We start from the raw sequence: 12,084 nt of genomic DNA on the forward strand, positions 1-12,084 counted from the left end.
TTAAGTGTGCTAAAACTCGATTCCACGTTATGACCCCCTTTCCTTTTAAAACATACGGTAACTACCACCCTTGAGTAATGGCTTACCACATGTGGTACAATACCCGTACAATACCCCACCGTATTCTGGCAAACACGTAATAAGGGCATTAATCGTAAATCACAAAATCGACCACTTCCTACCTTGAAAACAAACATCTCTCTTCGAAGAATAGCAAGCGTGTTAAAATTCCCATCACAGATGTTAGGCTTGGCTCCAGGGTAGGATGGCTTGTCTCCTGTGGGTGGCCTTGGTGGCTTAGGCTGCCGATCATTTTTCCGTGGATCCGCAGGAGGGATGGAGCGATGAGGGGGAACTGTGGGTAGAGGCTTGGTGGGAGGCTGGATCTTGTCTGGTGGACCTATATAATTGGCATCAGGATAGGGTCATTTAATAATATCTGCAGTTAGATGGCCCGCACATAAAATATATTGATTTAGCAAACATTGTGTTTTCAATTGCTTGGTATGAAGATTACATTCTAAGTCATAGACATGTCACCCGAGTGATATAATTACTTAGAGGAAACCTTCCCTATCTAGAGGAAATGCACTTCACCATCTGTGTTTTTTTTTGGACTCGTATGTAATTGTGGCACACCCAAGCAATTAATCAATAATCAATTAATATATTAAAGATCACTTAAAAAATGTGTTTGTGTTTGATCGTTATTAGCAAGTAAATAGAGAATAAATAGTGTTCTCCGTTTCAGTGTAAAGCAAACCCTAATATTATTCAGAACAAAATGCATGTTAAAAAAATTCCAACACCACCCAATGCTATTCACGTTTACCAGTTTATGGTAAAATGCACAGATCATCATTGGCTGTTGTCTTAAAAGGTATTATTTGCGCATTCAGCAGTGGGAAATTCTTATGTTTGACCAGCTATGAAGCCAAATAGTGAGCCACAGGGGTCAAACAGTGCTTCTGCATAATTTCTAATGTTACCTATGTCCTATTTCATGGTGAAATTTAGTTTAATGGCCATCGATGCACTTATCACATATTCCTCTGAAAGGAAGCAGGCAACTAGGGTAGTACCAAGTGCCATATTTCATTTGTAGACATTTTAGAATGTAGATTTTTTGAGGGGTACAAGGGTAACAAGTCTTCAACGTAAACTCAGTAAATCAGCCCTTACGATATAAATGATAAATGAAAACGTTAAGTATTTAAAAGGAGACAGGTTGTCTTTGCTGTAAAGTTATTTTGCTTTTGAGGCGAGGCTATCATAAAAAATGTTTAACTACTATGAAGACATCCAACACAAAACAGTTCCCAGCATGAAGGCCCACAGAACTTAGTCAACCTCCTACAACTACTTCAGCAGCTATGAATCTTTGATAAAGATGTATCCTTTAAATCCCAAATTGCACCCACATCTGCAACTTGCTTCATACTTCAAAAGTAATTTAGGAAACTATTGCACATCCTTTCTCCATGTACCTGCAAATCTGTGATACACTGTATCATCAATGCCCATCTAAACTATGACAGTAGCCTCTAGGCTGGACTTTTACAACATCTTAAACCCTATCTAGAGATCGTCTAAAATGCTGCTTCAAGGCTCATTCTTAACATTCCCAGACATCATAATATCACAGATCATCTCAGTGATTTTCATCCACTCTCAATCCCAATAAGAATCAGATTTAAAACACTGATAATTAAATTCAGAGCTTTCGCTAATAAAGAATCTCACTGCATCCAATGTATGTTTCGCTGACTCCAATCATGCCTTTAATTCTTAGGGATACCATATTTCTGGCATTTTTGTTCAACTTAAGCACGCTAGATTGTGCAGATTTTCTTTTACCTCCCTAGCTGAAAAATACTGGAACGCACTCCTGGCCGACTTATGCCACACTGTTTGTGAAGCCTTATTTTGCAAAAAACAAAATACCTTTCTCGTTAACTCCAACTTGTACCTCCGTCCGCCTGTGGTCCATGGCACAAGGACGTCCTACCCAGCAAGTTGTTTGCACTTTAAAAGACCATCATTCATTCATTCATTCATTCAATAGAACAGGACTTGAAGTATTGTATAATGAAGCTTAGTTAGAAGCGCTTTTGAGATTTCTAATAGTGACCACCAAAAGGAAATATTCCAGTGCCTATAGATCCATTCTGCTGAAAATGTGAAAAAGATTCCTCTTGCTTCAGGGAAATCCAAAGTCAAAAAAGGAAAACAAACATGGGCAAACCCAATACTTGTGTGTTTTGCAGTGTGGGACATTTTTAGTGTTACCATGCAATGTATCAATTTATACTATAAAAGGGCCCACTGAAAATAAAAAATGCTTTCCCAATTGAACTCTAGAGAGCAATGTGATAATAAGACACTAGGCATGTGTATATGGAACTCAGAGTGGTAATTGTAACTAGTGCTCGGTGCGAGGAACTGACACTGGCCATGTGAGGAGAAGGAACTTGTAGACAGTGAGAAGAGCTAGTTCTTTTTGGTAGTGTGCAGAGCCACCACTGGTAGTGAATGAGAGCATGTGGCATTGATGGCACATTGAAATGTAGGCACTGATAGACACCATGAGAATCTCACACTGAGATACTTAGATTGGAAGGGAGCGCTGGGAGCTGGCACAGGAATAGTGCCGGCACTTGCCTGTTTCTCAAGTTTTATGCTATACAAATACCTAATAAAACCATACTTTTAGCCATCCCATCACTCCCATAAAAGGAAGAAATGGAAGAAGGTAGAGTGGGACAGATGACAATACCTGGAAATAATCAGTACTCTATTTTATAACACCTTTATGTAAAATAACCCCCAACTCAGAATCAGTCACCAAACAAACCGCCATCAGCTAAACAGAATACTTAATTATCTTCATCATCAAACTCTGATCTATGACATCTCGCAGCAGCATTCCAAGCAACATTCCCCAAATCAACTTGTGTTATGAAATCAGCTCTTTCCTCGTAAAAGATATAAGAATATAAAGAAAAATTTGAGATTGCAATAGGATTTTTTTTTTTTTTGCGATGGATGAATCCCATTTTAATGGCTGGTAATATTTTACTGATTATTAAAATGTGATTTCGACCACATACTGATTCTTGTGGGGGGTGTTGTAAGAGCCCCTTCTAAATACCTAATCAGTATTGTATGTGCAAATGCAACCAAAAAATAGTTGCATAGCATTGCAAAATTACTAACCACGGAGTGGAGGTGGTAAGCTATTCCAGAAAGGTAACAGGCCCCTTAGGATCCCTTTCATTTTGTCAATAGAAAAGAAAAGTGTGTGGGGGAGTATGCTGTGGTCTCAGTGACCACTGATAACTCTTAAACAAACTTTAAAAGGAAAAACAACACTTTTTCATTTTAAATTTAGCCCTGTTTCCTTTAATGAAAATGGGCGGCCTTTAAAACTATCGCTCACATTATTTAAGTGTCCCTCGAAGGACAAATTTCCTGTCATTACCACCAATCAAGTGAGTTACAATAATTATTATTCATGAGGTAGGTCGGATTATGACCCACTCCAAGTTGGACTTTCATAAACCAACATATTAGTATATAGTTTGGTTTGAAAAATTGTGTACTAGTTGTAAATTGTGACCAGTATTTGAAACATTGGGTCTTATGTTCAGGCCACTGTTCCATTTGTAGAGGAATATACTCCCTTCTTCACAACTGTACCCACTTATCTCCCTTGGGCTCGTCAGTTTGCCTAAAAATGTATTAATGTTCTGTATCATGAATTCCACAGATGAAGGATATGTTTTTAGAATGCAGAATAGTTATATGCATGAACGTTTCATTACGTGCTCAGAATCAGGAAGTGTGGTGCCCAACATGTTTTGGCTGGTTTTGGAAGTGCACCATGTATTCCCTTTTGTACTAGAACAAGAAGCCTTCATCTTTTAAAAATAACCATCTTTTTTCAACACATTTTCATTTTGAGTCTGCTTGAAAGCCAACAACAAGATCCTGCTTTCTTCCAGTGCTCAAAAATCAGATCAAATCAGGTTTATAAAGTGCAACTACTCACCCATAAGGGTCTTAAGGTGGTGAGGATTTTTTTTCCTCTGAGCTTCAGATGAAGAGCCAGGTTTTAAGATCCTTCCAGAATTCGGGTAGCGATAGTGGATAGGGACTGCATGAGGGGCATGGAGTCAAGCTCTTTGCCACAAGGTAGATGAAGGATTTTCCAATAGCTGAGGTCTTCCGTATGCGGGGTACGATGGCTAGTGCTTGTTGAGTGGAGGGGAGAGGTCTAGTGGGGAGTAGAAGGTATTGCAGTTTTTGGGTAGTTGGGTCATTGGTTGTAGAGGGCCTTGTATGCGTGGATGAGAAGTTTGAAGTTAATTATTTTCTCAATAGAAAGCCAGTGGCAATCATTAGGTGACTGGAGATGTGTTCTCGGCAGGGAATGTCCAGGATAGTCTGGCTGAGGCGTTTTGGATGTGCTGTAGTTTCTTCAGGTCCTTCTGGGTGTTACACAGGGCATTGCCATAGTCGAGTCTGCTTTTAAACAGGGCATGGGCTACGGTTCAGCAGCAGTCATGTGTGAAAACCGGAGGATGCAACTGAGTTGACTTGGCGAGTCATGGTGAGCGATGAGTCCAGGTTGAAGCCGAAGTTGCGTGCAAGGGTTGTTGGGGTGGGGTGGTGCTGAGGGTGTCTGCCCACCAGGGGTCATTCTAGGCTGATGTGGAGGGTCTATGTCTAGTCCGAGTTCAGCTTGAGGCAGCTGTCCTTCATTCAGACAGAGACGGCTTCCATCCTGTTGTGGAAATTCTTCTTGGCAGTTGTGGGGTTTTCGGTGCGTGAGATGATTAGCTGGATATCGTCAGCAAAGGAGACAATGTTCAGCCTGTGGTTCTGTCGCGTAGGCTCTCATTATCCTAATGAGACTACTGGATTTTTGGGCGGCAAGATCGTTCACATTGTGGGGGATTAAGTCTGACCCACGGTGAAGGACCCTTGTCACCCCAAATCCGGGGTAAGCTCTGGCTAACTAGCAGTGCCTTATCTTTCTCAAAGGGAAGAGACAATTGGGCAGCCGAGCGCATGACATCTTAGTGCTTCCCAGGGAAGTCGTGGTCACTCAGGTCACAACCAGTTCTCTCATACACAGTGCAGTCTCATATATAAATGACAAAGGCAGTTTGAGTTTTAAAGATTGGTTTAATAAAACGACTGCCTTTTAGATAACAAGACGTGAGCCGCAATAACCAGAACCATACAACACAGTAGGATTGAAATAGTAACGAGGAGAGTGCAACATAAGAATAATGCTATCATAGTGCAACTAGGTTACGTTCTCTCTCTAAGTTATATTTTGATCACAGCATGTTAAGCTCTAAGCCTGCCTTTCAGGTTCCCCCGGGAGGACATCAACCCTCATACCTGAGCAAAAGCCTGTGATCTGGATCAGCATCTGCAACAGGGCAGTCAGCATCTAGTTCTGGGTTCCTGGTCAGAATCTCCCTCTTACATTTAATAGGACTAGAAAGTGTTTTATAACTAACACGCCAGTGTTCTAAGAAACGTCCCCATGTAAGAATGTGTACTGTCTACGAACCCTAAAGACTAAACTTCTACCACGTCTATCGGCAATGTACCAGACTGTATCCTTGACTGAAGCACAGAGCGAGCAAGAATGTATTGTTTGAGAACTTCAGTGCTGAAGTAAGCTAAACAGTGTGATAGAAGAAAATAAAACAAGACCGTGAAACTGTTTATTGTAAAATAACAGTGCAAAGCTAAATGAAATGCATCTAGGGCAAAGTGAACAGAGGCCTAATACTTTAAGCAAACGTGCATAAAGCTACATTAAAAATGGCTACACTACCGTTCCAGACAGTGGATGCAAGCAGGACCATGTAGATGTTGAAGAGTGTGGGGCTCAAGGAGGAGCCCTGTGGGACTCTGCAGCTGATCTCCAGAGGTTCTGACAGGTAAGGCAGAAGTCTGACTCTGTGTTCTGCCAGACAGGAAGGAGCATATCCATTGTAGGGTCTTTCTGTGGATACGCACTGTGTGGAGTCTGGAGCTGAGAGTGAGGTGCGAGACCATGTCTAAGGCGGCCAATTGGTCCAGGAGTATGAGAGATGTTGTATGGCTGTGGTGGAGGAGCAAGCGGATGTCATCAGTGGTGGTGAGAAGAGGGGTCTACGTGCTGTGGTTGCTCTTGAAGCCTGACTGGGAGATGTCCATGATTTTGTTATTCTCAATATGCTTGCAGAGCTGAGCGTTGATGGCCTTTTTGATGACCTTGGCTGGGAAAGGCAGCAGAGAGATGGGGTGGTCATTCTTGAGGTCCAGGGGTAGGCAGTGGGTTTCTTGAGGAGTAGGAAGATCTCGGTGTGCTTCCAGTCCTCTGTGAAGGTGGCTGTCTCTATGGAACAGTTGAGGGTGTGGCAGAGCTCGGGTTTGATGGAGGTGTTGGCTTTGTTGAAAATGTGGAGCGGACAGGGGTCCGTAGGGGCTCCGAAGTGGAGGCTGCTCATGATGGTGTGGGTCTTGTCTGTGGTGAGGGTGCTACAGTGGTGCAGGATCTGTGACAGATTGGTGGGTCTTAACTGGGGGTTGTTGGATGGCTCCTCTTGCTCTATTTCCAACAACTCTCATTAGAGCAAAAGGGCACCTGCTTCACAAATGTACTGGTGCACTCATTTCAAAATGGAGTCTTGGATGTGGCATGCATCCTTCATAATGCATTTGGAACCAAGACTCCAGTAAGTCTGTTCAAATTATCTCCATGTTATCTACTGCTTCTCTGCACCCTTTAGTAATCACTGAACCTCAGACTTTGTGCTTACCAGCATCTTGACTGTGGAGCCAGGTCTTGCTGGCCCATGTTTGCAGTTACCATATTTCATCGCTCATATGATTTCACCAGGAGATTTGTTGGCAATTTCAATCCTCCCCCCTTCATGTCCCCCAGGTGACTCATGGATGTGTGTCACCTACACTAACCCTCACTTAATGCATAATTAATGCGCAGACAAGAGTATGCTTTTAAACACAGGAATATTATTAATACCTCAAAGTAATTGCTGAAAATGTTGGTTTAGCATTTTTCACATCTATGCACTTTGTGACAAAGCAGTGTAACACTAACAGAAAATGATTATTTTAGAGGACATGACTGTGGAAAATGAATGAAATGGTCTTTTTCTGCTTGCCGTGGAGCAGCTACTCGTAATACTGATGGTCATAAAACAAACCAGGCATGAATTTTATGATTATGAGACACAAGTGATTATTTTTCAAGTTACAAGCTCAGAATGTGAAAATATATCTTTTCGCAACCCATTCTTGCTTCACTACATTTAACTTCAGAAGAACTGAAAACTGATCTCTTGAAAGAGCACATGCATGCTACCTTCTCCCACACTCACACTATGATCCTCTTGCTCTGAAAGCTCCATATTCCTGACTACACTCACTTATCCTTGAGAGCATCTGTCACTCTTGTACATATCTCAAGAGTGTATCCCAGTTTCTTGTGCAGAGCCCCATTGAATTCCAGTTAGGTTTGAGCTATGTTAATTCCAGAGCATACATCTATACAGCTCTTTTCACTCAACGCCCCCTCTATGCAAGTGGTTAAAGCACAATTCAAAGCAGAATAGAAGGTGTTATTTTTCTGCCCGTGTTAAACTATACCTGGAATTATTGTTTCAGCTACAAGCCGAGCATGGCAAGCAGTGACAAAACCGAAAGGTCTATAATTAGCTGCTGGCTCTTTAGCTTTGCCAATGCTTACTTTTCTTTTCTTGTGTATGGGTTTTCTACAAAAGCACACATTGTGAGAAAACAAGCTGTGTCATAAAGTCAAATTATCTATCTATCTATCTATCTATCTATCTATCTATCTATATATATATATTTATATATATATATATATATATATATAATATATAGACCACTGCTGAGGGCTATACCGATTGTTACAGCTCTGAACCCAAGCCTATGACGAAGGAGAGAGCCTTTAAAAACTGGTATAGCCTGAGCCAGAAGGGCTATAAGGCTAGTAGAACATTCCACCCACTCAGGGAAGAATGTTCTAAATTAAAAACGAAGAAATGGAAAGACAATCATTAGAATGTTGGAGTGGAAGGCTTATACCAGCCATTATAAGCCCTAAGCCATGTCATTGTCTTCAGTGGACCTCCCAACATTCCGCTGTTTGAATATAGCCACACAGCCTTCTGACGAGGGCTAAATTTGGTGTAAAGGGCCCTGAACCCTATAATAAGGTAGAGTGGCTTTAACAACTCGTATAGCCCGAGGCACAAAGGCTATAAAGCTATTAGGACATTTCATCCACTAAAGGTAGAAGGCTCGAAACTAAACAGGGAGAAACATAAAGACAGACATTGGAATGATGCTGCAAAAGAGTTATACCAGCTATTATCCCAGAGCTACTCCATTGTCTTTCAATCTTCTGATTTTTTTTTTTTAAATAATCACTTGTTTCTGGTACTAACGAGGCCTCATTATTGTGCAGATGTGCACAGTGTGCAAGAGCGGAATAGCCACCACTCACATTCCAGTAAGCCAATGAGTGGCTGAAGTTAGCTGATCTGGGTCCCATGCTGTGTGCTGTACTGAAAACAAAATATTGTGACTAGTGCTAGACCTAAACATAACTCTTTAAGGGTCTTTGGGTTCCAGTGTTGATTAAGACGTGTTAGCACAACATGGTAACTACAATATATGGAAAAAGTCTACAGTTCCATAAATAAAACTGCTCTTTTTATTTGTTTTATAAAAATGTGCAACGTAGGTCATATTAAAAAACGTCTCCTTATCAATGTGACTAGTTCTTAAGTGTAATGCGGAGCATTTTCTTAGAACTGGTCATGTACCTAGCAACGTAACGCACCGTTGTAATTTCTTTCAGGATAGTAAGCAAAACTTAGTGCCTGCGCGCCTTTGGCAGCCGCAGTTAACACGATGTTCACATCTGCTTTACTCTTAGGGGTTGGCCATCGAAGCTGCGTTCGTGATACGCACTCCACGAACACTGAAGGAAAGCTCAGCTCGCAGCAGCCCCGACGTCGATGAGTTTGAATCCCTATCGAAGTTCACACGGTCGCAGTTCGGTGATGATGTCAAGGATGCACTTCCTGAGGAACTTGAGACGTTACCAGAACGCACAGCTGCAAGTGCTTAACTTTCCGAGTGAGTGTTTAACTCTCGTGTCCAGCTGCTGAACACCGACTACGCACTCAAGGAGGTCATGAGAAGCAAACCCCCTTACGTTCATCAGAGAGACCATTTTCTCACCGGCACCGTGCTCGCTTCAGAGCCGCAGCCGTGGATAAACGGGCTTACCACGCGACAACATATTGTGCATGCCGAGTGCTCAGTTTCATTAGTAGTCTGTGTTCTGATCTGTTTTTATGCAGAAGGAAAAAATACCACACAACCTCCTGCTGCTCCCGTTGATGTTTATTTAGCTGTAAAACGTCAATATTCCGATGATTGAATATCAACCCCTGAAACTTCAGCTCTGACCCAGAGGGATAAAGACGTCAATTATTGAATGAATACAACCTCATATAAGATTCGAATTGGTCATATTTTGGTGCTAGGCATTCAAGGATGTTGACTACTTTTCATCTGCACTAAATAAACTATTGCAGCATATTTTGCGCATCCAGTAGCTTGTAAAATAGTCATTTGTCAACCTATGATAATTTTTTTTCAATTATAACACAGAGAGGCAAGTTGGCAATACATTGTTAGTTTTCTAAACAATGCTTCGCATTTCTCAGTGCTTTCCAACCAGTTCCACATCTATCTGATAATGGTTTAATATTTTACCTCAATGCTTTGCATTTAAAAAAAAAACATTTTCTTTGAAGGTCAGCAGTTGCAAAATACTGCTTGGCTGCTCCTGTTGTGCCCTTTTTTGCTGCCCTTATGCCCTTTCATTTTTTTTTTTTTTATCATTTTAATGTACTCTTCTAACTGTGCCATCTTCTGCCATGTTAGAACAGTACAATAACAAGCATTTGCAATGCAATATGTCTCACATTTGCTTGAGTTAGAGCTATTGGCGTTGTCAATACATAACTGGACTTTCCTTGCCACATAAATTGGTCAACCCTGGTGCATAATTTGGTCCTCTCTGCCACATAATTCCAGTGACCCTGCATATAACTAAAGCACTTCCATTTACTGCAGAGAGTCTTGCCCTAATGACCTGAACAGTTCTTAGATTGTTTTTAGTACCCTTTTCTAATTTATTTTGAGTGTGGGTGATGTGCGAGGGACTGTTACTGACATTTTCAGGGAAATGTATTTGTTTCATGCAGCATCCATAAAAAAAGGTTCTTTAAGATAAAAACAGGACCTCACATATGAGAAATGGGAGGGTGTCACAGAGGTTATTTGCAGTAATATTAGTGAACTGCATCACTATCCCTGAATATTAGATGTAAACACATTAAGAATTTGTACGATTATGTACGGTTATGCATGTGCATTGTCAGTGACCTTGGCAAAGAGAACGAGAAAGAGCTAGAATTGGATCATAAATTCAAATCGGTTACGAAGAGGGGCCACCAAAATACTTTGGCCCATGGCTCCAAAAATCCTTAAGCTGCCCCAAGGGAGAACTAGGGCAAAAGTAAGATAAATGTGGATGCACAAGTAGGGAAGAGGATTAGGCTCCAGTTGTCAGTAGCTCGGAGAGTATATCTTCTGAAGATTGTTTTTTTTCTGAAAAGCGTTTGCTAAAGAGTTTACGACAGACATGGAGCTTTACATGGGGCAAAATTTAGTCATGATGACTGACATCTCCTTGCTGCTGTTACTACGGAGAAGTTGGAACTGGAGGGGCGGCTTTTAATCAAGGTGACAAGCGCTAATCTGTGTAAACACACTTTTTTATCCCACTCTTTCAGTGGCTGAAACATACTATTATATGTTAAGCGGGGCACAGGAGAGGGGCTTATAGGCAGCAGAAAAAGAGGAATGCAGATTTGCAGGTGTACTAAGAGGGATAAAGCACATTACTTTGAAGTCTTGCCAAACAGAGAGAGGGAGAAAGTGTGGATGCATTTTTGCCTGTGTGTAAAAAATCCTGGTGAAATCCAATAGGCACCGTACCATACCCGACTGAAAGCACCTTTCCATGCCACAAAGGATGACAGGGTATTCTTTTTAAAGCAACTACAAGCTCAGCATCTATGTGATTTCTCGGTGCTGGATGACCTATGTCTTAAAATCTACTCCAAAATCACCACAGTTATTTTGCAGTTTTATATAGCGTGAACTCGAACAGCAGCCATTAAAGCGCTTTGCAGGAGCACCAATTATATTACACAAGTGCAGATTCATTTTGTTGGGGCATGGGGAGATTAAGTGAATTGCTCAAAATCACAGGATGGTGAAACGATGCTGATACTTGAACCTTGTTCCCCAGTTACAAAGGGAGCAGTTTTGGTGTATTTGAAACATCTGTTGACATAGAGCATTAATTACAGTGCGTACGCTTTAGATAGTATGGACCAAAAAAAAAACAAGATTAAGTAAAGAATGTGAAATGTAATCAGGAAGAACATGGTTACGTTATTACATTTACACTTATAGTACGCTGGCTGAAAAAACTTGCATCATTTATCATTCTAATATGCAGAAAGCAAGGGAAGGGTGCAGTACAACAGGCTGTCCCTAGTTATCCCTTGAGACCTCTTTTGGCCACATAAGGTACTGCACCCTGCTATCTTTAATTCCACACATCCCCCAATGACATTCAGGTGCTGTGCTGAAAAATGAAGTGCTGTGCCATTTTGTGAAAAGTTTTACACTTTGCACTCAGTTTATGAGGGAGGGGAGATTATGAGGGAGGGAAGACAAGAGTAATATGCTGGCTGAAAAAATAATAAAAGAAAACAATCAGAGAGAATGCTAGATTAGGTAAAGCATGTTAAATGTAAGCAGGACCAACATGGTTATGTTATCTGACAGCAAGAATGCTCTGCAAATGAAAAGGGAAGCTTCGCCAAACACAAGCAGGAAACCAAGAAAAAAAAAGTAACTCAAAGAACAGATTAACAA

The 12,084-nt window shown here is 41.2% G+C and overlaps 1 protein-coding gene across 3 annotated transcripts in view; it reads right to left on the reverse strand.

Annotated features, from left to right (window-relative positions):
* The window catches only part of MMP16 (matrix metallopeptidase 16), a 483,190-nt gene that overhangs the window by 142,196 nt on the left and 328,910 nt on the right, over positions 1-12,084 (reverse strand). For all 3 annotated transcript variants that reach the window (XM_069220442.1, XM_069220443.1, XM_069220444.1), the window contains one exon: positions 183-400. In XM_069220442.1, the coding sequence (XP_069076543.1) occupies positions 183-400 (218 nt within the window). The remainder of the gene's footprint in view (positions 1-182; positions 401-12,084) is intronic.

This window comes from Pleurodeles waltl, chromosome 2_2, assembly GCF_031143425.1.
Source record: "Pleurodeles waltl isolate 20211129_DDA chromosome 2_2, aPleWal1.hap1.20221129, whole genome shotgun sequence".
NCBI lineage: Eukaryota > Metazoa > Chordata > Amphibia > Caudata > Salamandridae > Pleurodeles > Pleurodeles waltl.